The following is a 26,776-nucleotide window of genomic DNA, read 5'->3' as shown; positions in this document are numbered from 1 at the left end:
GTCACCACAGACAGTCAAAAATGAAAAAAAAAATGTTAAAGTCACCCAGATTCTGGCTTCTGGCAAAAAAAAAAAAAGTGTATTTTTGACTCTCTAGCGGCAGAGTAGCATCATTCTTTCCCTTTTTATCTCTATGGTGAAAAACCATGTTTGATCATTTAACTTGCTTTTTAAAAACTTGCCCGCCCTTTCCCTAATGACAGACTTAATGACTCATGGCAGCGGGTGGGAAACCAGCTTTAGACCAGAATGGCCAAGAAGGCCTACTGAGGTTCTCAGAGACAACCCAAAACTTTTTGATGCATGAGGCCGTACTCCAGGGGTAGTAATATTTTAACAATAAGTTAAAATAGTATACATGCTTGTTTTTTTATTGTTGTTTTAAAAATCTGTTTCTCGAGGCAAGACTTCTACCCAAACTCCACCCTCCTCAAGCTCCACCTCCAAATCCCCAGGAATTCCCCAACCCAGAGTTGGTAACCCTAATTCTTGTTCAGCCATGCAGAGGGGAAACAGGAACCCAGACATTTGCCCTGCCCCAAACTGAAAGGAAAGTGCATGGTCCCCATGGCTACCAGCCACTGGTTGAGAAGCTCCTACAGATGTGGGGGAGGACAGGGACCTCATTCAGGTACAATGTGATACAGCCAACCCTCCAAAGCATCCGTTTTGACCAGGGGAAACGATCTCTGTAGACTGGAGGCAAGTTGTAATTCCAGGGGATTCCCAGGTCCCACCTGGAGACTAGCACCCCTCAAAGAATGATATAACCCAGAGAAACAGTGGCCACCTAGAGCTGATCTCTGTCTTTATTAAGAATATCAGCAATGGTAAAGTGTTCTGCTGTAGTTGTCATCGTCCCTCCCCCCTTGTGTCGTTTGGCCACCCTTAGTGCCATCCACTTGCCTTAGTGCCATCCACTTTGCAACTGGGAATCACCCTTAAGCTGGCTGCCTTTAGTAGATCAGTCAGCAGACCATTAACCCATCCTTTGTCTACAGGGGTAGTCAACCTGTAGTCCTCCAGATGTCCATGGACTACAATTCCCATGAGCCCCTGCCAGCAAATGCTGGCAGGGGGTCATGGGAATTGTAGTCCATGGACATCTGGAGGACCACAGGTTGACTACCCCTGGTCTACACCACCCCTGGTCAAGACATTTGCCCTTGTCATTGAGTAATGACTGAGAAACTGCAAATCCCAGGAGACTCAGGAAGTAAACTAACCAGGAGCGTTACAGTTTTGGAAAACTATCCGAACACATCATGGACATTCACACGGATGTAATGAAGAACACAAAGTTATGTTTTGAAAAATTAAAGCTGAGAACAACTTCAAAGTTCAGCATGCTGGGCCAAGCTACAAGGTTACTCTCCCCCAGTACTTTAGCCAAGACAGTCCACACAAAATCAAGGCAAGGATTTTGTCCCATAAACAAGTAAACATTCTTGAAATATCTAAGCGATGGTGTTACAGAGCCAAGAGCTGTTTTTTGCCTGCAGCCTTTTTCTTTCTTGTTTTAATGGAATTCTGATGGTTCCGGAGCTGGAGCAGATTCTTCCCTAGATCGTTTTTGCTTTCTTGATTTTATGGTCTCTTGAACATAAAGGTCAACATGTGGCCTTTTTCTGTGGTTAATAAAGTTTGTAATTTTTTTCTTTTTCAATTTATTATGCTTAAGAACATCTACAGGTTACAACATCACCACTGAACAAAACAAACCTACGTAAAAGTTTGTAAATTTTCTTAACAGATCACTTGTCTTCCTAACCACAGATCTTGCCAATAAAAACAAGATGGGAGAAAGTATTCCAAAAAGACGGAGCCTAGTGTTTTGCTTTCTAACTTATCTCTGAATCAATAAGATTCGACAATACACAATAAGCAATAAAACACAGTGGAATAAATGAGAAGGGAGTTTCTGTCAGCAGTATGGAAATGACACTTGTAGTTGGGGTCAGATAGCAGCGCCTAAATACCTCTTTGAATTCCAGACTACAACAATCAGTTGGATGTTCTTTTTTTACTTTTGGCGATACTGATAAGTCTGCACATTCTTGCTATGTTAGTTCCAAACCCTTAAAAAACAAATCGTGCTTTGTTTTTGTTTTTGTTTTTTTGCCATCAATCCTCAGCCAATTAATGGCATCCCTGTGGGGTTTCCAAGGCCAGAGACATTCATAAGGCCGTTTGCTTGTGCCTTCTCCTGCATAGCAACCTCCATTTCCTTGATGGTCTCCTATCCCAATACTAACCATGGTTGAGTCTGCTTAGCTTCCAAGATCAGATGAGATCAGCCTGTCCAGGCTATCCTTGGGCTATCAAGGACCTTTTCTGCACCATAAATTTGCCCCAACTCACCACTCATCCAATGACATGGCAAATTCCTGGTTCTGCATGATGGCAGCACTGGCCTGGGGCTGTCCCAGGCGTGGCCCAGTTCAGGCCCTCATTTGCCCCACAGCAAGGGAACATGGATAAAACCACATTCCCTTTTTTGCCCCAGGTGTCAACGGGGCCTATGTTGGGCCAGGGCTATCCAGAAGGGAAGAGTCGGGCGATCCTGGCCTGGGTCCTCCCCATCCTCACCCAGGTACGGCATCCCAGAAGGAACAAAAAAATTCCCCAGGCGGGAGCATTTTCTTCGTTGTTTAAGAAGGTGGCATTGTGTTGGTATGCAATAGTGTGTTCTTAAACAACAACAAAAAAGCCAATTCTGCCCCGCAGGGCAGTGGAACTTCATAATCCCAGCTGTCGTGAAGGAGACCAAATCTGGGGTGGATGATGTACAACGGGCCAAATGTTCCCCCTTGCAGGAGCAGGAAGAAGCAGGGCAACCTGTCCTGCTCAAACACCAAGTGGCAGTCCAGAGCTGAGCCTCCCGTGCTGTAAAAGTCCAGGTTAGAGCATACATTCCTTCCAAACTCTTTTAAAAATGGTTTGAAACTGCAATTACTAAAAAAAAAAGGTGGGCATCGATCCAATGGCTAGCCTCATCGCATCAGATCTTGGTGGGCCTGGGCAGTATTTGGATGGAAGGCCTTCAGGGTCCTGACATGGAGGCAGGCAATGGCAAAATGCTACCGAATGCTTCTTGCATCTGAAACCCCATAAATCAGCTATTTCCACCACCGTATCCACCCACAATCAGAGCCTGCAGGATAAGACTTCCCAGAAGACTTTTTTTTCCTGGAACTCAGAGGACTCTCATGAAGAATACTGGGGGGAAACTGGTCTGCAGTACAGAGGCAAGGTCAGCAGAGATTTCTCTCCCCGTGTAATTACTGATATATATTTTTTACAATAATATGGAAGTAGAATTAGGAAGGCCGAATTAGAACTGTCAGTATGAAACATCATGAGAACATCATCAGAGCCTGCTGTATCAGACCAGCAGCCAGCTTCACACAGTGGCCAACCAGTTTCACTGGAGGGTCAAAGAGACCGAGCCCATCTCTTGAGTCTACCTCCTTGGCCTTCAGAGGTGTGCCACTTCTGTCAATGGAGGCTCCCTTGACTCATTGCCAGTAACTGTGGATGGACCTCTCCTCCATAACTATGCCTGACCCGTTTTTAAAGCATTGGTGTTTTGTCTTTAGGACACTTAGGAATATGATTGTAATGGACAGAAATAGTACTTTTGAAAGTGCCTTGTCCTAAAAGATGCTTTGTGAGCAGGTTTTGTTTGATTCAAAAGGCACATATGGGAAAGTTTACAGTTATAGTTTTAGAACTACCAGGATAACATTTAAAGGAAGGAGTTGGCTCTTTCTCATCATATTGTAAACCACCATGAGCAGGCAGGGCCTAGGAGTGCAGCAAAAATAAAAGCAAAAATAAAAGCAAAAATGAATGAATGAATGAATGAATGAATGAATGAATGAATGAATGAATGAATGAATGACTATGTTGTTAACATGCCATTGCGTTGTTCTCCCTCCAAATGGTGGTCTCCAGAGACATTTGGGGAAAGCAAGGACAACTGAGTTCCTTCTGGGCAGGCCCTGCAGCTCTTGGGCAAGAGATAGTTTGCTTTTTTTAATCCCCTTAGTAACATGTTGCTTCATTGACTAGGATACCACCTCCATTCAAGTGTGCCAAAATTTCCAGCTATGTTAACCTTGACCTGTCCCCATTTATCCAAGAAGCTGCCACCTCATCAATCATCGGAGGGGACACAGGAGACACGTAAAAGACACAGAAACTTAGTGTGCTTCCTCTTTCATACCTAATCTACAGAACCGAGTTTGGTTCCTCCATCCTCCTCCACACGCGGCCAGCTGTGTGCCTTTGAGCTAGCCACAGTTCTCTCAGCCCCACGTACCTCACTGTTGTGGGGAGAGGAAGGGAAAGATGTTTGTAAGCTGCTTTGGAGATCCTTTGGGTAGTAAAAAGCAGGGTATAAAAAAGAGAACAACTCTCTTCCTTTTGCTCTCTCAGAGCCATTTGTCCAAAACCTTTTAGGGTCCTGGGACCAAGATCTGGTCCTTGGACTTATCAATTGCCACCCCTGCCTTAAACTACAAAACTTATAAGACAGCAAAATCTAAGAACAGACGCTAACAAATGAATAGTATTACAGAGGCCCATGCAAGGCAAGGGGCAGCCAAGAAAAACATATGCATTAATTGCTAGCTCATTCCTGCAATGTTCTCTCCCCCAGTCTAAATATACGCACATTACCCCATTGTTTTCCTGACTCACTTGCCCTTTAACTCAATTACCCAGAATCTAGTCTCTCTATATAAAGAATACCCTGTCATGGCAACGGCCTGCACAGCAAATTCAACAAATGGAGCAGGGACCTAACTGATAAGCAGAGACCTGTAGCCAGGGTGTTCCGTGTAGCCTGTGAGATTACAGGCCCTGGCAGAGACTCCAGGGACAGGGGATAGGAAATGATGAATAAACTTAATCACTTTTAGTCCTTGTTTCTGAACAGTTACTCTACTAATCTCCATTTCCTCTGCTCAGACACATCTGACAATTATCAACATCCAAAATAAGACAGATCTGCTTCTCTTCTGGTTCCAGAGTCTGAACTGGCAGAATAAGTGGCTGCATCACAGGAGTGCAGGAAATCAATGTTCTCTGTCTTCTTCCAGGACTGCATTAACCTGACAGTAGCGGCTGGTCCTGTAACATTTTGCATGTATTCAATTCTAACTGAGCATTAAACACAGTCTAGCTAGTTCTGAGGGATGCAGCTCTAGCTATGGTCATCCCAAAGCTTCCTGACTTGGGTATCAACATCAGCACCATCCTGCTTTAAAAATCACCAATGCAGATGAAAATTATTAATTTGCATGATAAGATCTGTCATTGCATCCAACTGAGGGTTCCCAGCCTTTTAAAAAACAATGCTCTCTTGAGATGAAAACACTGTTGAGGATGGGGAAGGGGGTTTTTGCCTCTCCCACAAGCGCTTCTCCAGCTCCTGGAGAAATATTTCTCTGTCTTTGCTGCTCCACATGGCGGATTCTGTGCACACAGAGCAGCAAAAACAGCACTATTCCAGCATGGGAAAATTGGGAGGGGGGGGGAGGCAGTGTTCATGCCTTTCTTTTTCAAAAGCCATTCCCCACAGCTTGTATGTGATTGCAGGCAACACGAGCTGGGTCCAGGGAAATTGAACCCAACTCTTTAAACTCAGATGTCTTGTTTAACCCCAGCTGCACAAATATCTCCGCTCCCATATTTGGAAATAATAATTAAAAAACAAAAACAAATTGTCTTGGGGTATCTTAAACTCCTGCTTTAGGTTCCTTAGGTGGGCCTTCCTGGGTCACAGGCCCCTAGAGAGCTGCCTCTATAGAAAGATCCTGCATGAAAAGGGATCGTGACTTCTGCCTGTCTTTGTAGGTGTACTGAAAGAAGTGGCAGGAGAATCCAGACCAGGGGTAGTCAAACTGCAGCCCTCCAGATGTCCATGGACTACAATTCCCAGGAGCCCCTGCCAGCATTCGCTGGCAGGGGCTCGTGGGAATTGTAGTCCATGGACATCTGGAGGGCTGCAGTTTGACTACCCTTGGTCCAGACATTCAGTAGTGGAGAAGACAGTGCTCTAATATGCGCAGGTTCCGGGGCAGAGGCCCCTCTTTCTGTCACGTGACCATGATGTGTTCTTGCTGCCATGTTATTACTGTTTAATGGGTCCCATATTTGTGCTTAAAAATGGCTTCTGGGACTGCAAAGGCTAAAGACTCTAGCCTTGAAGACCAACAGAATAACTGCATCACAAACTCTCATAGATCATAGACACATTGTCAGGTGCATGAAATGCTACCCTCGGTTGGTGTACATACACACAACTAATTTTTTTTAAATCAACAGTTGGAACAAAACAGGTATCAAATGGCAGAGGGCCAGTCTGTAACATTTCTGTGTGAAGATGAAATGTGCCTGAGATAAGGATAACTTAGGGGGGGGGGGTACAAAACTTGCATATCAAATTGCCATAGCAGCTGAAATGTCCTAAACTGGGAAGTTATGGGTCCACTGGATTTCCAGAAGTGGAGGGAGGGGCCTTCAGTGATCTGCATGGCTTCGATTTAGCAAAATAAATTATGTAAAGACGTGCAAATATACCCAAATAGCCCCAGATTATCCCAAAAAAGTTCCTCCTGGACATCAGGGGCCCCTGGAATAGCTTGACAGGGGAATCAAAAGTCTGCAGCAGCAGGGGGAAATCACAAATATTGTGACCCCTTTTATCAATATACTGCAGGATCAATCCCGTTATGTGGGACTGTTAGCATTACACATGGGCGGGGGGGGCACAATTAAAATCTTACAAAAGTCACCACCAAAAGTCATCTCTGGCTATGCATTTGCACTTTTGTTCAAAGGACTCCTACACAAAAACCCATTTGCACCTTGCTGGAAAGCTCCCCATGAGCTGTAAAGGTTAATTAAATAAAGAGCTTCTGGCATGACAAAATCCGGTCAGGGGAGACAAGAAACCTGCAATGCACACAACCAAAGGAAAAGCCGTCTTTCTTGAGCACCGTCCCTAAAGCCTAAGAGTAATATTTTCAGTTTTACCTGCATGCCTGTGGTAAGCCATTCCTCAGAGGCAGGTCCACAACCAGCTCTACTTTAGACCACACAGTCCAGCCGATAAGAACGTGTCCCACTTTGATTGCCAAGCATACAGTTAAGGGAGGCTATTAATATGGGGGAAGGGCTACCACCAGATGTCCACACCCCTTCTCCAGGACTCATGGCCTTGGTCCCACTCAAAACATCTGACCATTTTAGGTGATCTCAGGAGAGAAGAATAGGACACAGTGGACATGTCCCCAGCAACATATAAATACCTGCCCAACTACTTCAGACTCCAAAACTGTCTGAAAGCTGGCCTGTCCTTCTAGGAACCTATGAGCTCTCTAGCTGGAGTACATCATGGCCTTGGCTAGAATGATCCAGTGCTGTCTCTGAAGACTGAGATCAGCTCTACTTCGTTTAAGAGAGGCAGGGTTGCCACTGCAGGGGCTCTTTTACTGCCTCCATACAAATTCTACACTGTACACACAAAAACATTTCCAGGGACCTGAAATTTCCCTGAGAACACTGGAAACATTTATTTATTTGTTTAGAATCATAGAATCCTAGAATCATAGAGTTGGAAGGGGCCATACAGGCCATCTAGTCCAACCCCCTGCTCAATGCAGGATCAGCCCAAAGCATCCAAGAAAAGTGTGTATCCAACCTTTGCTTGAAGACTGCCAGTGAGGGGGAGCTCACCACCTCCTTAGGCAGCCTATTCCACTGCTGAACTACTCTGTGAAAATTTTTTTCCTGATATCTAGCCTATATCGTTGTACTTGAAGTTTAAACCCATTACTGTGTGTCCTCTCCTCTGCAGCCAACAGAAACAGCATCCTGCCCTCCTCCAAGTGACAACCTTTCAAATACTTAAAACAAACTTTGTTTGTTTGTTTTTCTATTTATTTCCCGCCGCTCCCTAAGCGGCTCGTGGCGGGTCACAATGTCTTAAAAACCCCATTAAAACCCCCATTAAAAGACTTAAAATCCATCACAACATGGCGGCAGCAAAAAAGATCCCCTTACATGGGTAAGGGGGAGAGAATTTTCCTAAGTAGGTTGGCTAGTTTATGAAGTGAAGTAAAAGTCCTTTTATTTGACCCATGCCAGTCTTAGTTGAGAAACTGCAAAATATGGAGACAATTCATCACCCAAAAAGTCTGTTAGGGTAATCACAAAAGGACCCTCCTTTTCTCTACACACTGCTGGCACCTGGTTCTATGCACTGCCCAAGGGCTGAGTCTCATGGCTTTTAAAACGACCTTTCAGCATCTCATCTGATGAGGAACTCCTACATTTTTGCCCCCAAAACACATGAAGCTGCTGTATACTGAGGCAGTATGCTCTACTCTGACTGACAATAGTTCTCCAGAGTCTAGTCTCAGGTCAAGGTCTTCCTCTTCACTTCATCCTTTTTATCATGGAGGCATCAGAGACTACTACATGCAAAGCAATGCTTTACTACTGAGCTCCATTCCAGTCCTTGTGCATGGCAAACCCAGGGAATTGTGTTTTTCCTTTTGCAGGCAAACCCAGAATAAGATCCTGACTCAGGTCCCTTCTATGAGGTTCACGCAGCAGAGATGGGCTGGTCCAAACAACATCCAAACAACAGAGGAATGGGAAGGCAACTGTAAGCCGCTTTGAGCCTCCTTCGGGTAGGGAAAAGCGGCATATAAGAACCAACTCTTCTTCTTCTTCTTCTTCATCCATTTGTTAGCAAAGAAGATAAAATAAGAAGAGCTTTTTTTTATATACCCTGCTTCTCACTACCCAAAGGAGTCTTGAGGTGGCTTTCAAATACCTTCCCCTTCCTCTCCCCACAACAGACACCCTGTGACGCAGGTGGAGCTAAGAGACTGCTAAGTGAACTGCTCTGCAAGAACAGCCCTCTGAGAACTGTGACTGGCCCAAGGTGACCCAGAAGGCTGCATGTGGAGGAGTGGGGAATCAAACCTGGCTCTCTAGATTAGAGGCTGCCATCCTTTAACCCAGGGATAGTCAACCTGTGGTCCTCCAGATGTCCATGGACTACAATTCCCATGAGCCCCTGCCAGCAACCGCTGGCAGGGGCTCATGGGAATTGTAGTCCATGGACATCTGGAGGACCACAGGTTGACTACCCCTGCTTTTAACCACTACACCACGCTGGAATGGGACCGACTGACTTCAGAACTCATGTACTGTTAACAAACAAACTGAAATACTGGGCACGGGCTCCATCCCGTGAGATTAAACCACCACACAAAAATATCAGAGTGGAGAACAAACTGTTCTACTGAAATATTTGCCACACATATACCATAGGAATGTTTGAGGATCCCGGCTCTGTTCCTGTGGGGTGATCTGAGGCCTCATGAGCCCTGGATCGAGAGGGTGCCCTTGGACAAACTCAGTACTCTCCTGCTGCTGCACATTTCAGGAAAAGATATACGGCGGATGATCCAGCTGCCTTTCGCAAAAGCTTGTGTGCCACAACTGGTCTTCTCGCTGACAGACCCATGTGAAACTTCCTCATAGCAAAATTAACTGTTTTTCTCAATTAATTCGCTAATGGAAAGGTTTCAGCCATTAAACAGACCCTTTACAATACATTTTGTCCTCTAGTTCATTTTCAAGCCATGCAGTCTAGCCCACTTGTTAATATCCTCCCCTCAAGCCATGCTCCCTTCCCCAACCACCTGCAAAGGTGAGGCAGGTGGCAATTGGGGAGAGGACTTTTTTCAGTGGTGGCACCTCACCTCTAATCTGCCCTCCCCACTGTGGCTTACCTGGTGCGTTCTCTACTCTTCTTTAGGTACCAGTCCAAAAATGTTTTTAAGTTAGGTTTTTAACAGAGGGACTTCGTCTTCTTTTTCCCTTTTTAATTATGGTCTGCTCTTAGCCTAAGGACTTCTTTATGATTATCATTGTGAACTGATGAACATCATGGTATATTATTTGTATGCACTCTTGTTTTCATTTTGCAGTTCTTAAGTCATGGTTTTACAACCTCATTGTACTGAGTGGTTTGGAAGCAACATCTACCTCTTCTACTTACATAAGGAATGGGAAGGCGACTGTAAGCCGCTTTGAGCCTCCTTCGGGTAGGGAAAAGCGGCATATAAGAACCAACTCTTCTTCTTCTTATAAACAAATAGCCACACAATCGCTGTTCCTTGGGTGTACCCTCTTCATCTATCTTCCTTTTCATCCTATCTCCTCTGAGAAGCTCAGGCTTTAAAGGATGGAGTAGTAGCCTGTCTTTTCTTGACCTATACAATCTTGCTATAAAAAGGAAAGAAAGCTCAGAGCAGACTGTAGTCTTCTCACATTTCTTTCCATCACTCAGCATTAGAGAAGCAGCAGCTTTAAAAGGGCCCGGAGAGGGATGGCCTATTAGTCACTATCACCAAACTGAGAAGCTGGAAAAGGCAAACAGAGAGAGCAAGGAAGGCACCATATCTATGCTTTGGGATCGTGTTTCTTGTTAAATCTACATCTAAATTCCTTCCCCAGATGGCAGGCCTATTAAATGGCCAGTGTGTATGCAGTAGGGGTGCCAACTCTGGGGTTGAAAATGCCTTGGTGATTTGGGGACAGTGCCCAAGGAGGGCGGAATTTGGGAGGAGAGTGAGATCACTGAGGATATATTATTCTATAGAGACTACACTACACTTCAAAGCAACCATTTTCTCAAAAGAAGCTAATCTCTGCTGTGTGGAGATCAATTGTAATTCTGGGGGATCTTCAAGCCCCAGACTAGTGTGCAGATACAGTAATGACAAAAGGCTAAATCCTCAATATATGGAAATGAGCACCATGACTGTTTATGCACTGGGGACTTCACTGCCCCAACTCCTGTGCAGGAGCACAAATAGGCGGCGGATGAGGTGCACTGGGCCAAATGCTCCCCTGTGTGGGTGCAGGAAGAGGTGGGGCAACCTGCCACGACAAACACCAGCCTGCAGCCCAGCATGAAACCTCCAGTGCATAAACAGTCCATGTAAAGGACACAGAGTTCTCATGTAAGGTCACATTGGAACTGGAGCACAGCCTAGAATTTGTATATTTTAACATAAAAATGGATTCAAGAGGTGGAAAACTTGGGTCAATCATATATACAACTTTCTGTTGTTTTCATTTTTGTGGCAGAGAATGTGGCCTCAAAGTAGTTTAAAGAAATAATGAACAGCATTCTTTTCATCTTGGGTTTTATGGGGGATGAGAGTTTTGGACAAGGCTTTAAAAGTATAGTGACCAGTGCAGGAATAACCTTTGGCAGATTACCTATATGAATAGTGTTTATCATGGGTGGTGTTCAGTGTGTGCTAATTCTGGTTTCTGTATTTGGAGTTGGGATTATTTTCATCCTAACCCTGTTAATTAATATAAATAATTTAAAATAATCACTGACATTAAATCCCAGTGGGAAATTAGTCAATTTCACACAGTTATTAGTTGATTATTTCATCCATCAAGAATAGCGGATCTAATTCTGATCTGCTACAGAATGGGAGCCAAAACACCAAACTGTATGCTAAACTTTCAGGGTCAAAGCTACCTGGGCAGGTGACTGGAAAAGTAAACCTAGTCAGGTAGTATCACTTTATTCAAAACAGCTTACTCCCAGGAAAACATGCTTAGGACTCTAGCCTGCATCTTGTTGTTGGCAATTATCACAGCGAAAATGGATTAAAGATAAAAAGACAAGGAAAAAACCACCTCCACCCAAATACATTGGAAATGCTTTCACTCTTAGCTTTTCCCCACGGGTGTTCTCTTTCCACATCTGCTCACTTTGCTGCGTTGACCTAAATCAAGAGAAGATCAAAATAGAAGGAAAAGGCTGGGACAAGGAAAGGACAACGTTTGGGAGGGGGACATTTCAAGATGCTGTTGATTTATTGCCCTCGTTTGTCTTCTCTCCACTGAAATCTCTTTGCCAAGTGCCTATCAGCGCCTACTGAGAGTTTCAGTAGCAGGTGGAGTCAGCAAAAGCCAAGGAGAAAGAGCACTGAAGCAGGTTGCAGTAATCACAAAGCAGAACAGATGGCATGGATACCAAAGAATCTGGAGTCCCTGTGTTGGTCATGAGACTTTATAACTTCCCATTAGAGGCGGGGTTCATACGCCAATTTACAGAACAGGAGACAGCAGTAGACAAGGATGTCCAAAACTTCAACATTCCAAATTCATGCTCCACAATGACCGTTTACGCACTGGTGGTTTCATACCAGGCTGCAGGCTGGAGATTTAGTCGTGGCAGGTGGCCTCACCTCTTCATGCATCCACATGGGGGAACATTTGGCCTGGTGCACCTCATCCACCCCTCCTGCACAGGAGCTGGGGCAGTGAAGTCCCCAGTGCATAAACAGTCAATGAGAGGCTTGACTTTCTTGCACAAAAAAGTATAACTGAACCTCACTAGCCAACTAAATGTTGCTTCCAGATGCAATGGAGCTCCTGTGATTTGAGTTGTTCCCTACAAGGAAAGTTTTCATAAAATCTAAGCCAAGGTGGCTCCATAAGCAGTTGTCAAATGAGGAATAAAAAAGAGTCATTTAGGAAATGGAAGGAAGGCCTTATTACCAAGGATGAGTATAAACAAATAACCAGTAATTGTAGGAAGAGTGTAAGAAAAGCTAAAGCTCAATATGAGATTAGGCTAGCAAGAAATGCTAAACATAGAAAATAAGGGTTCTTTAGTTATATTTCAAGTAAGAAAAAGAGTTGGGATACCGTAGGACAACTGCAAGGACAAGAAAGTGAAATTATAACATGACTAGGCTTCAAAGCCCACTCATAAGAGGGGGCTCTGAAAGGGGGTCCCCCATGGCAGTGGCCCCCGCACTCCTCGTATAATGTAACTCCAATATAATGTGAACAAGATAAAGGAAACTAGAAGAATACTTATGGAACGCCATGCAACATCGAATCAGTATGACATATTAACAAGGAAAGAAAACAAAACCAGTATTAATCTGAAAACAATTCAGAGGATAAAAGATAAGGCACAGAAGTTTATATATTTTGTTTTAATATATATACTCATAATAAGGCTGCAAACAATGAAGAAATCCCGTTTTCTGGGTGGTAACTGAAGACATGGAGTTACTAAATCTCACCCCAATTCTAAAGTCCAATCTGGTCTACTGGACATCTCAGTTTATGGGTCCCACAATACACAAAGAGGCAACAATTGTTGGCACCCTTCAAGATAAAGCCCTTCATGTGGGTATCAAAGTTCTGAACAATGTCCTGCCATCCGGATGATGTCCTCTCTCCAAGACTCCCTTCCCATCAATAACCCATGATTGGCCATTAGGGGTATTTTGGGGATGGTCTGGGCAATTGTCACAGCACATGTTTGTCCCTCTCGATAAAGGCTTTTCAACAAAGCTTTTCAAAAGCCCTGATCGACACGGCTCTCTGGAGGATTAAGTGCAAAGGTTACCCTGTGAATATTCCGGATGAGTCTAACATGTCTAATGTGAAACCTGAGCCAACCTATGTTCTAAAATAAGTTGCCAGGCTTTGATCCACCTAGAAGGCCAGGCAAATAGTTCATTCCAGCCTGAAGAAGCACCCTAATCCCTTGGCCAGGCAGCCAGCATTTCAGTTTCCATGGGGTTTGGATGGTAAGCGCACACAGAAGTATGCGCACACAGATCAGATGTTAGTCTGGCCAGATTCGGTGCTGTCACGACAGAGAACTGATTCCCCACACCATAATGCTTTAAGCACCAGTTTTGTGGGGAAATAGTTGATACATAAAAATGAGATTGAAATAAAATAATTCTCATACACCTTATAGGGTCACCGAAACTCATGCGCTATGGCTCTAAAATAAAATGTCTGAAGAGCTCAGGAAGCAGGTTTTGTAAGCAACAGCTGTCTAGATTCAGTTTAGTACAACAAAACCCAAAATCTATGGTATTAACAAAATAAGCAAGCAAGACTAGGAGTAGTTTCAGCTGGGTAGCAGGGTTAGTATAAGAAAGAACAATATTTCTTATTGCCCAGTAACACTTTAAAGGCCAACACATTTTTCCAGGGTATAAACTTCCATACATCAAAATTCACTTTCTGTTGGACAAACTGAGTGGTGACCCACAAAAGCTTATGGTTGCCAACCTCCAGGTGGGGGCTGAATTTTTTTTTTCACTTTTATGAAATGAAGGGAGGAACTAAAGGAATCCCCTAGCAATTTGATCCCCTAGCAATTTATAGCACATTCCTCAACCCCGTTTCCCCAGTGTTCCCACACAGAGGACAGGGCAAATATCCTCTTCCGGTATTGTAGTTCTCAGATTCAGGGCTTCTTGTTCACGCTCTGAACCTCAGTCAGGGCAGCGGTGCTACAATGCTAGCCTGGTGCAGCTCAGGGCAAGCAGAATAACCTATAGTCCACCCTCCAAAGTTGATATGTTCTGCAGGTAGGGATGTCAGATTCCAGGTAGGACCTGGGGATCCTCTGGTTTTATAGCTCAGTTGCCCTGGAGAAAATGTTTTGAAGGATGGACTCCATAGCATTATACTCCACTGCGATCCTCCCCCACCCCAAATCCCACCCACTCATGGCTTCACCCCAAAAGTCTCCCGCTATTTCCCAAGCCAGGAATGGCAACCCTACCTCCATTGGAATGATCTCTGTAGCCAGGAGATCAATTTTAATTGCAGGAGAACTCTGGAGCCCTACAGTTGGTTATGCTAGAACAAGGTGAGAATATTCTCATCTCATGCCAAATTTAGCAGGATTGGGGGAGGGGGTGACTTCTTAATTGCTCGTTCCTCACTCACACCATGGCATGTGCCCCCTGTTTGTTGGCACACGTTTTAAGAGCAGATTATAGAGCACCAGGACCCCCAGATCCAGAAAAGCTCCTTTTAAATCCTCCCTCATGGGAAATACATGGAAATGTCACTCATCTGTATTTGTAAAGTTGCACATAGCAGAGAATCACATCTTATTTTTAAACAGATCCTTTGGCTAGCTTGATACACAGGCAGAAGTGAAAACCTGGGCTGCAAGCCAGAAGCAAAGACCTTTTAAAAGTTCTCTATGCCCACTTTGTGTCATTTTGCCCAATGATGAACGTGCACTCCAACCTCAGTGTGCCAATGGACAGCCTCTCTACAACTCTTCCCTTTTATAGTACTTTAGACATGTACGGGAGAGAAGCCACTGTATTAATTGCAGACAGAATCTCTAAGCAGCAGAGAAAACACATATACCTATTATCTAGGGGGAAATAATTAATAAGCATCCATGGAATTTTGGAGGGCACATTAAGACCATTAGGATTGGGAAACCCATTGTCGTTTTCTATTCCAGGTCCTTGTTTGTGGTTGGTTCTCAGGAAGTTACCTTCATCATTAGGTGCTCCACTTGGGTCAGCATCATCATCATTACTCTCCATATGGGCAACCTGAACTCTTCAGCCGTAAGCTTCTCCCTGAGATGTTCTCATCAGCAGATGGTACCTTTGCTCAGAAACAAAGCACCTAGGAAGCATTGGGTGGTTTCCTAGCAACCATTGTCTGAATTCCATACACAGAACAGGTAACAGAGAGCAATATAAATGGCAACGGAGGAAGCAAATTGAGGTTTTCTGGAATTTCCAGATTTTTTGCCTCTTGATGAATGAAGAACCTATCAACAGGGGACTTGGGAGGCTCAAAACATAGTATCATAAGTCAACCAGTGATACTCATTGGCTCCGGATCCACCTGTGGCCCTTGTGAGCACTATTCCACAGTGTAAAACCTGTCCCATGTTTCAGGTGAGAGGGGCAAGGCCTTTGTCTGGTGGGCTTGTGATTGGCAGGTGATTCCCACCTTGAAACAGCCATCACCAGAACAATAGGTAGGATGCAAGTTTCTCCAAGGTACAGACCTCATGTCATTGGATAGAAGTAAATTTAGTTCTTTTGGTTGATGGTAACCACAAATTTTATTCTCCATGAGCCATGGAGTGATCACCACTAAGAGCATTCACCGTGCTGCTTCATGGAACTTTGTTCTGCTACTAGTGTCTGCTGAAGCATATTGGTTATAGATTAAAAGGTCTGAAATGTCTGGAGAAGACTAAATCTGATCCCTAAATCTAATCCCTGTGTGTGATGCCCCCGTAGCTACCTAGCACCCCCTGACCTATTTCAGGTCAAGAAAACATTGCAGAGAGGAGGTAAGGTTGCCAGATTCTGGAATATTCTGGAATTCCACACTACCTAGGTGTGTATAAACCTGACTAAGGTCAAGACTGCTGTGCACAGATGATGGGGTGAAGGGTGAGATCCTTTTAACTTTTGGTTCTGTAAAGAGAATCTTGGCATCCCAAACTGTTTTGTAATCAAAAGACCCAGCTTGTACTTGGCTGTGTCTTGAAATATTGCCAATGCTGATATGTCAGCTTGACCTGTTATCAAGGCCAGAGGGAGAATCTATAATTGTTTATATTAACCATTGGAGCGGGCAGGGGAAGGGGGAAGGGACGAAAGTTGCCTTTTGTGACCTTTTCGGGGAGCTGGCATGGATACATCAGGGTGGTCCCATGGGATGTGCAAAGGGGGTGGGGACCCCAGATTATTGGTTTGACACAAAAGGGCATCATCTTTCCCCGCCTCCAATGGGATGTTATAAAGTCTCATGTAACTGTATTGTTCTTCGCACAGATTTGGGAACCCTCTGTGTCTATATTTCTTCTGCAATAAAAATACAAAAAAGGTTTTTCTCTCTTTGTGATTCATTGGGGATGGGCAAGAGAACCCTAATTTGGCTATTTGGCCATCACAGAGAGACCTCCTCTTAGGGTTGCCAGCTTCCACATGAGGCTCTCTACCCCACCTCTCTCATGAGGAGTCTGCTATGGGGAGAGGAAGGGAAGACAGTTGGAAACTGCTTTGAGATGCCTGAGGCTTGTGGGCCATTCCCAGTTCTCTCAGACCTCTCACAGCCCCACATCCCTCACAGATTGTCTACTGTGGGGAGACGAAGGGAAAAGGTGTTTGTAAACCGCTTTGAGAGCCTCTTGTGGCGCAGAGTGGTAAGGCAGCGATATGCTGTCTGGAGCTGTCTGCCCATGAGGTTGGGAGTTCGATCCCAGCAGCCGGCTCAAGGTTGACTCAGCCTTCCATCCTTCCGAGGTCGGTAAAATGAGTACCCAGCTTGCTGGGGGGTAAACGGTAATGACTGGGGAAGGCACTGGCAAACCACCCCGTATTGAGTCTGCCATGAAAACGCTAGAGGGCGTCACCCCAAGGGTCAGACATGACTCGGTGCTTGCACAGGGGATACCTTTACCTTTACCTTTAAACCGCTTTGAGACTTCTTTTGGTGGTAAACAGCAGGGTACAAAAATCCAGCTCTTCTTCTAAGGAGTGACCATGAAAGAAGCATGTGGGCACATAACATTTTATCAACAGTAAAAAAAAAATGGAGACAGAAGGAGCAGGGCGGACACCTGTGTACCATGACTACCCCGTGTAGATTAGGGCAGGGGGAAATTTCAGTGTCTGTGGCCTAATTCACACAAGAAGGGAAATGAGGTTGAACACAGAACTGGGATGAACTGGTTGCCATGTGATCTTCCCCCTAAGAAGAGTATCTAGCCTGATTTTCCCTTCACATATCTGAAGACATGGCTCTGGAAAGCTCATCTGTAACCACTATGCCACAATTCCCAAAGGTCAGTCCTCTCCCACACTCAACGAACATTCCAAACCACAGGTTCTCTCCACACCCACACCCTCATTTGTCACCATGCCACCACACAATACACACATTCAACCCCATACTCTTACAGACTGGACAACTCTTCCTCTTCCCACTTCCAAGCTCTAGCACCCATTGTCTTCTTGGATACAATGGGGTTTGCCCCTAGTAGCTATAATAATCTAGCAATTACTGTTTTTTAAAAAGACAACAGGAAGCCAGGGTTGGCAGTGGGGTAAATGGCAAGTGCAAAGAGATTCAAAAGGAAATGATGCCAATGTGGGTGGAGAAATTCCCTAATCTGCCCCCCCACACACACACAAACACACACACAGTAGAAAAATCTGCTTTGGCTACGATTTTTCTGACAGATTGAAGCAAAGCACATGTGGCAAACATCAGAACAAAACAGGAGGAACCACAGAAGGAGATGCAATTAATGGAGAACAAATATGGAAGTTCCAAAAATGTGGATGCTTCCAACGTGGATGCTATAGCTGGAGAGGAAGGACAGAGCAAACACTCATGTGGAAGGAGGCCAACTCCATAAACCAGCAAGGAATTATGCGATGGGGGAAGTATTTGGAAAACATTCTCAATATTTATTGAGCACGTTGCCCTCCCCCAGTCCCAGCTTTCCCCCCCTTTAACAGACGATCCATCATATTTTGCACTCCTAGAATATATTTTTCACAAGTCTGCTCTTAATAACAGTTTCGTTCAAACTTAGTCAGATACTCAACCATGGTGTGAGAAATGTGACTGTTTTGGGCGGTTTCCAGTCTAGATGCTGTGGGTCAGTGACGGGTTACATCAACTTCAACTTGGCACTGACTAGAGGTAAATTCACAAAGGGCACATTTTTCTACCACAGCCCAGCCAAGCACATTTTTCAAACTGCTTGTCCCTCTAACCACTCTCTGAAATTGTCTAGGAAGTGGCTCTGTGAGGGGTCATAGTGGAATCTGTTTGGCCAGTGGCCTTTCCCTCTCTGTTTATGTATTCTATTGTTAATCTGTCCTTCCTCCAAGGATCTCAACATAGTGCATGTGATTCTCCACTCATCCTCTCTACCCAGTAAAATAATCTATCCAGAGCCATTGTGGCCATCCAATGTCATGGGAGATTTTGAAAGTGGATAGTCCTTTTTTTACCTCATATTTATTTGATTTGACTTAATTTACTCTTCTGTTAACAGCCTTGTTTGAGTGACTAAGAAAATCCTTTGTTGGCCAAAGTTTTTGCTTTATTTTATGTCAAAACAATCTTCAGGCAGGGAGGAATAGGAAGGGCATCGGGCCTTGCCAGCTGTTGCATTAAAAGTAAGCCACAATAATAGCAGAGACCTCTTGATGTTTTCCAAACCCCTAACATACACAGACAAAAAGAATCCAGGTCAATAGCTTGCATACTTCCAGGACTGTCTGGATGGTGTTGCTTTCCCTGGCTGGCACCATATTGTCTTTCTCATTATCTGGGGCTCTCTTTACATGTGCTGGGTTGTGCGCTGTACAAGAGACGGATTTATGGTTTACATTAGTACTTGGCAGTCGCCCCAGTCACCAAAATACTTATTAAAAAAAAATATGACTCATTTGTTTAGAATGGGATTTTTCTTTGCCTCTTTTGACATCAAGAAAAGATGTCACTGCACCACAAGCCAAGGCTAGGAAACCAAAGAAGAGCATTGCAAGCCATGGCTAAGAAATCAAAAGGCCTAGCTTCATGCATCAGGGATGGGATACAGGAGGGGAGGTGAAGGAAGGGAGCAACCTCTGAAAACAAGCTCTAATGGTGCTCTGTTGTGGTTCACTGCATATTAGCTTTTGGTTTACGACAGTTCTGTTTTCAGCTTCAGTCAGTTTGCTACATTCCTATACTATAGTCAGGACCTGCTGGGCTACAAATTAATAATAATATTATAACAATAACTTTATTTTTATAGCTCGACCTTTCAGGTTGGCTCAAGGTGGGCAATCTGGACATAGATGTTTGTTTTTCTTTACAAAGTTTGTGTCCAGTTTAAGACCAACACAGTTTTATTCAGAGTGCATGCTTCCATGTACATGCACATTTCTTCAGACACGGGTCTGATTCTGCACACAAAAGCTTCTACCTATAATTAAACTTTACTGGTCTTAAAGGTGCCACTGGATTCAAACATTGTCCTGCCACTTCAGACCAACATGGCTACCACATGGATGTTTTTCTTTACATATTTTAAATCGCAGATAACCCACCTTATTGAGCCTCTGGACCCATGTGAAGTTTTGAGAAAAAGGGCCATGATAGAAGGGGGAACCAACTGCAAAATGGTGGCCACAGGAGGCAGGCCCAATCACAGAAGCCTGCCATGAGATTATGAAAGGTTGGCAGGTAGATTTGCCCACTCCAGCTTGGGTAATGCCTTGAGATTTGGGAGTAGTATGGAGGGGGGTGAATTTTTAGGAGAGGAGGGAGCTCAGCACTTTAGCGATGTGGTAGAATCGACTCTCAACAGCTGCTCCAGGGGAAATTATCTCTGTAGTCTGAAGTCCACAGGAGGCTGAAGTTGGTTGTTTATTCCTTATTTGTTCTTAATTGTGAATTCAACTAACAATACTGAAAAGAGCTCTGAACCTCAAAATCAGGTTTAATTGCAGAACTCCAAGGCCTACCTGGAGATCAGTAAACCTATTGGTAGGCCCCAAGCCAGGTGTCCTCCTATGGGCCAGAGCTTTATCCACTGCATTTCTGTAGACAGGCTGCTGCTGTTGAAGGAAGGCCTGCATAAGTGTGGAGAAGTCAGGGACACTATGTTTGGCACACATCTTGGTGAGCAAGAGAGACAGCTGATAAGGGCCAGAGCTGGCAGAACAAAAGGGCTGGGGAGGAGGGAGGGAGGGAGGGAGCAGCCAACAAGAAGGGTGCCAACTTTCAGAATATTTCCCACACAGTCAGTTTTGGAAAGTAACCTTTTCTCTCACCTCACCCTCTGCTACCAGTCGCTCTTCAACTGCAAGGAACCTGTATTTTGGGAAACGTTTGCCAGTAAACCACGGACAACAAGAGGTTTTGGAAGCAAGCAAATACAAATGTTCCAGATACAAAGGCAGGGCGGGAAGCCAGCACACAGCAGGGCAGGCCCTTCAGGACCAGCACATTACAGCATCGCCACCTTGGAGACAGCAGTGTGTGTCTGTAGGGCCTGGTGTTTTGGAGCCAGGTTGGGCCCCAACTGGGCAGCAAGGTTTGTTGGCAATTGTCCAGAGAGCAAAATAACACAACCTCATAGCCCAGAAGCAACACAAAGGCTTATAGATAGTCAGCAGTCGGATGATGCACTCAATGGAAAGGGGAGGGAGACATTTCTGCATCTCTGGACTGCTTGCAAAAAAAGAGGTTTGGGGAAGGAGAAATATAAATGGGAAATAACCAAAAATCTTGAAATTTGCTGCAGAGGCACATTCTATCATGATGCATAATAGGGTTGCCAACTCCCTCCTATCGCTCCTGCTGCAAGGGAGGCAGTGAGAGAGACAGAGAGAGCTGCTCTAAGCTGCTGACCAGCCCTGCTTCCCTCCTAAGAACGAGCCCTCATTACCTGCTATGGCTCCTGCTGGCACAGAGAGAGAGACACAGAGAGAGCCGCCCCTGCTGCGATGGAGGGAGAGAGTAACAGATGGAGAGCTTCAACCATAGGCCTGGCAGAACAGCTCTGTCTTGCGGGCCCTGCGGAACTGTCTAAGGCTCCTCAGGGCCCTGATCTCATTACGCAGAGCAGTCTACCAGGCTGGGGTCAGGGCTGAAAAGGCTGGCGAGCTTCCATGCCCACTTTACACACCGTTCTTTTTCTTATGATGTATTTATTCCACAGCTAAAATTTTAAAACAGTTTTCTAATTCAGCATGGAGCATGAATTCAGCATGGAGCACCCTTTCTTATTGATGCTGCACGCTAGTGTCCCAGCAAGTTCCTTCCATTTGAATCCTCATGGTTCAGGTTTTGCACATGCACTTTAGTTCCTTGAATGAAACGAAACAGAAAGAAATTGCAGGCAAAGGAGAGAACTCAAAGTTGAAACTGACAACACTTTTTTGAAACTGACAAGCCCTGGTTCCCATATTGGACAGTAGTTAGGGAAGTCTCTGCTTTGTTATCAGCCACTGAGTTACACAGTCTCATAGTATGGGGGAACATACTGAAAGTACAGAATGCATAGGAGAACACACTGATAATGGTATGCCAAGTGTTGGCCACGTGTGTGTGTGTATACGTGCGCTCACGCGTGTGTGCATGCACAACTCCACCACATTTTGCACAGGGCTGCAAGAAGCTCTGGAGACTTTTTTAGTCTTGTGCCACTAAATTGAGAGGGGAAATTGATGCCCCAAATTGCGGGATGAAATGATGCCCTAGTGCAGCTGCATAGTAAGGCTAATTTCCTTCCCTTCCTTGTAAATTTGGTTCTCTGATTTGATTCTACACATTGGTTGTTGTTAGTTTTTAAAAGCCAGTTGTGCTCTGTCCTCCAACTGGATCAATCGCAAATGATTCTTCAACTCAGCAGTTTGAAGAGGTCCCTGTGACTCAGCTGCCATTTTAATGTTATGTGGGTGGATACTGCCAAAATAGTCCCCCTCCCCCCAAAAAAAACAATTTGTTCACTAAAGTAATAAATTGAAAATACACAGAGCAGTTCTCTTTGAGCTCACTTAGCCTCACCTACCTCATAAGATGTTTATTGTGTTGAGAAAAGAAGAAAAGTATTTGTAAACCACATCGGGACTCTTTCAGGTAGTGAAAAATGGGTCATAAAAATCCAGCTCTTCTTCTATATAAAGTAATTTAAAACCACTCTTTTTCATATTTTGACCCTTTGTCCCCAAATCATAATTTCATTTTTATTTCTATTGTATTTATTTATGTATTGTAATTCATAAAATGATTACAAATAGCTATAAATACCAGAGCTGTCTTTTTAAAATTAAAACATTAAGTTTGGCTATTTCAGTCAATCTACTATCTTTATCAACCATTCTTAAAGTGTTTAGTAGGAGAAGTTGCCCAAATCCACTTTACAAAATGTCATGAGGTAACTAGTTCCCTGGGCTATATACATGTTTGCCCTGTACAGATCTGGTTCTTTACAATCCTATACCAGCTTCTAGCAACTGGAAATATTTTTTTCTAGATCATATGTGTAAGAAAAGAGAGACCGTCTGCATCTCACTGATGCAGTATCAGTAAAAGGGGATGGGCCTAGGCTATCCATTTTTTGTTTTTCCTAGAGATATATGAAAACCGAGTGAGGGAAAGCTAAAGAATTTGGCATTTATGTGCTGGAAAATCTTTGGCTGAAAGTGTGAGGCATTGCATCTTTCTTTGTGTGTGGAATCAAATGTTAAGATCCTGGTGCTTTTTCAAAAAGCTGTTCTCAGCATGAGAATGATAGCACTTTTAATACTTAAGCTTTCAAATAGAAATACCAACATATTTAAGATGCAGGCCAGTGGAGAAGCAGCTGCTCTTCTGTCACCCCCATGGGGGGGGGGGGAGAGACACAGAGTGAGCGATGTCTCACAAAAGCTCATACTGAAATAAACGTTTCCAGTTTTTATAATGCCACTAGATATGTGGGTTTTTATTTTGCAAAAGAGGCTAACACTCCTCCACAGTTACCTTTCTTATGCATACAAGCACACCCTTTCAAGTTGTATTTGTTTTCTAAACTCTGTTTGCTTTCAGGTAGTTTGTACAAATTGTGGCTAGGCCATCTGAGCATATTCCTAGCCTGTGAAGAAAGCACTGGTTTATTTCCAGATTCTCCCTTAAAAACAAAGAGGGGCACCATCTGACTGTTGCACCTTAGCATTTGTAAAATAAAAATTAAGTGTTAAGTTGGTTTGTTTAAAACAAACCCTGATTATATTTTCAGTTTCATGTTGGACAGATCCATATCTTCTCTGAATCAAAGCACAATAGATATGGGCCTGTATTTTCTAAAGAAGAAAACAGCGTGGGTTTTTGCTGACTGTTGCTAAGCAGAGAAAGGGCCATCTAACCCATCACTCAGTGGTCTGCCAGATGCTTCTGACTAGCGCTCAGAAGCCCAGCATAAAGGGCATGGCCACCTCCCTTCTGCTGCTAGCTCTTAGCAAGGGGCAGGGCACAGATACAGCACCCGGAGATTCCATTGGCTGTCTTGTGGACTCAAAGCTGGGAGGAAAAGTCACGTAAAAATGTTTTAAACCAACAAAATAAAATGTAGCTATAATGGTCAATAGCTATTGTATATCTACCCCAAATGTAATTGCTAGCTATACTGTAAAAGACAGTAGCTATGGCCACATCTTAGAATCATAGAATCATAGAGTTGGAAGGGACCTCATGGGTCATCTAGTCCAACCCCCTGCCCTACGCAGGACACTCGCATCCCAATTCCTACCTGTCTCCTGAACACCTGGCCACATCTTGCAGCAGTGAGTTCCACAAGTCAGTCATCTCCCCCCCCCCAATATTGAACCTACAATTATTAATTTTTGATGAGTTATAGTGCAGGCTGTTTTTCTTTCAACTTCTGTTTTTAACTTTAAAAGTTCACACAAAGATGAACATGACAAAGTACATAAAATAGGGCCAAGGGAATCTGGCAGCAGTTTTGACAAGTCTTGCCTTGCAACCTCCAAAAGGACTGAAGCCACAAAGTCATCTTATTCAGGGGTAGTCAAACTGCGGCCCTCCAGATGTCCATGGACTACAATTCCCATGAGCCCCTGCCAGCTGGCAGGGGCTCATGGGAATTGTAGTCCATGGACATCTGGAGGGCCGCAGTTTGACTACCCCTGATCTAATTCATCTCTCAGCCCCCCCATCCCCACCCTGTCAGATCACCATGAACCTTTTAGAGCTTGCATTCCATTAGCAGAGAAAAGATTAGCTAATCAGTGAAAATTTCCTGAGCAAATGATCCAAGCCATATGTTAAAAACAGACATCAAAGAAACACTCAGTTTCAACTTAAATGCAACAGGAGGGGTGGGGGGAGCATCCTTTCCGAAGAAAGGATGGTAACTTCAAAGGCCAGAAACCATGCTTTGCAAAATGTTATATCAGCTTTTTTTTTTTTTTTTTGCTTCACGTATACCTTGCCGATCTCTCCATTTTATCTTTACAACCTCCTCAACCTGTTTATGTCAACAGTCTTGTGAGGCAGGCCAGTATTATTACTCTCCTGCATGTTGTGTGTTCATGGCAAGGTGAGATTTGGAGACTTCCCAGGTCTCTTTTCCCAGGTCACTTTGCCACTCTCTGACACCCATTCCCTAGGCAGTGAATGCAGCTGCAGTCGTGTAAGCCTCGGGCTTTAGGAGATCTAAATGGGGTTTTTTTTCCAGAAAAAGAAAAGGACCCTGCTGGCTTGTGAAACTTTCTGCCATCAGGCAGAGCTGTCTTGTCCAAGACCGTATCAAAACAAATTGTGCATCCATACAAAAGATAAAGTCTATCAGCAGTGACTGCCAGGGCTGTGCGGGTGACCTGTCAAAAAGACCTCATTACTGAGGTCCTGAGCACAGACTCCGGAGCATCTCGGGTTGCTAATGAGGTTCCTAACTGCCCAGAATCTCAAAATGTTTTGGAACCCTATCAGCAAAACAGCTCACATTACAGCCTCTTCTCTTCGTTTAGGAGAAAGTTGGTTTGTTAGCAAAAAACGTTTGAAGCCATATCCCACAGGAAATATGTTAAAAAGAGGGGCACTTTAAAATGTTAAAAAGAGGGGCACTTGCAGCACTTTCTGCCCACCCCATTCCAGTTATCAACTATTTTCTCTTTGGATTAAAGGAGGAGTGGATGGCTAGAAAACAGCCCCCTATAAAAGTTTTTTTTTTTTCAGGCAAGTCTCTAGACTACAAGGTTAGGTCCTAAGCAGCTGGAGGGATGCTCTTAGGGAGTGATGCCCCTGGAGAGATGTTACAGGAGAATCAACAGCTATACTCACGTTCTGGTTATTCTCTGACCAGCGATGCCTAGGAGAGAGATTCTGGAGCAGCTGCTGCATACAGGAGACAAGGAAGGGAATGTGCAAGCAAAAGGCAGCAGTTGGGTGGAGCACAGGAGCTGGAGGCAGGGCCAGGAGGGCTTGGAGGCTGACCCAAGAGACACCCAAACATGCCGTCTGGACACAGAGCCTTCCTGAAAGGTTGTAGAGTTGCAGCACTTTCCTGTGCACACCGCTGGAAGGTTGGAGCATCTCTGCAGCCAGAAAGACTGAAGACTGATGACAGGGGGAGAGGGGTTTGATAGAGGTTTTTAAAATTATAGATAGAACTTTTCCTCCCTGTCCCATAAACCTAGAACTCAGGAGCAGCCAATGAAGATGATGGATATTAGGGCCAGAACTCACAGAGGAGACATCTCTTTACTCGGCACGTATGGAGTTCACTGCCAGTGGATGTAGTGTGGTGCATAGGGGATTTATAAGGGGTTTTAGACAGATTCATGGAATAAAGGTCTATCAGTGGCTACTGGCAATGGATGCCAGGCTCCAGGTGGTACCTGGGGATCCCCTGGAGTTAAAGCTTATCTCCAGATTACAGAGATCAGTTCCCCTGGATAAAAAGTTTGGAGGGTGGACTCTATGGCATCGTACCCCACTGAAGCTCCTGTCCTCCTCAGGCCCCATCCCAAAATCAAATATAGAAAAAAAGAGATGCCTAACTCTTTTCAATCATACAGATCTTCATCAGAGTTCAATACACAGATCAGCCTTTTTCAACCTATTGACCAGGGGTAGTCAAACTGCGGCCCTCCAGATGTCCATGGACTACAATTCCCAGGAGCCCCTGCCAGCGAATGCTGGCAGGGGCTCCTGGGAATTGTAGTCCATGGACATCTGGAGGGCCGCAGTTTGACTACCCCTGCTTTAGACCATGGAGAAGCCCCTGAAATAATTTTTCAGGCTTCAAGGAGCCTCAGATCATTTGACAACTGCTTATCAGAGCCACCATATACATGCTCTCTATTGTTTCCCGGTAAGGACCCACACTGCCACA

The 26,776-nt window shown here is 44.5% G+C and overlaps 1 protein-coding gene across 6 annotated transcripts in view; it reads right to left on the bottom strand.

The window, feature by feature from the left end:
* FHL1 (four and a half LIM domains 1) overlaps window positions 1-25,844 on the bottom strand; it is a 36,011-nt gene extending 10,167 nt beyond the window's left edge. Inside the window, exon 1 of one of the 6 annotated variants that reach the window (XM_077307621.1) lies at window positions 25,723-25,844. Coding sequence is in view for 4 of the 6 variants with exons in the window: in XM_077307617.1 (XP_077163732.1) it covers window positions 15,398-15,449 (52 nt within the window). In the remaining 2 variants the exon portion in view is untranslated. Of the gene's footprint in view, window positions 1-7,044; window positions 7,114-15,397; window positions 15,544-25,722 lie in introns of those variants that run through there. The other 5 variants (XM_077307623.1, XM_077307617.1, XM_077307618.1 and 2 more) reach the window with 5 other exon arrangements.
* Between the last annotated feature and the right edge of the window lie 932 nt (window positions 25,845-26,776).

This window comes from Paroedura picta, chromosome 13 (genome assembly GCF_049243985.1).
Source record: "Paroedura picta isolate Pp20150507F chromosome 13, Ppicta_v3.0, whole genome shotgun sequence".
In the NCBI taxonomy this organism is placed as follows: Eukaryota; Metazoa; Chordata; class Lepidosauria; order Squamata; family Gekkonidae; genus Paroedura; species Paroedura picta.
This window is presented reverse-complemented; position numbering and strand designations above follow the sequence as displayed.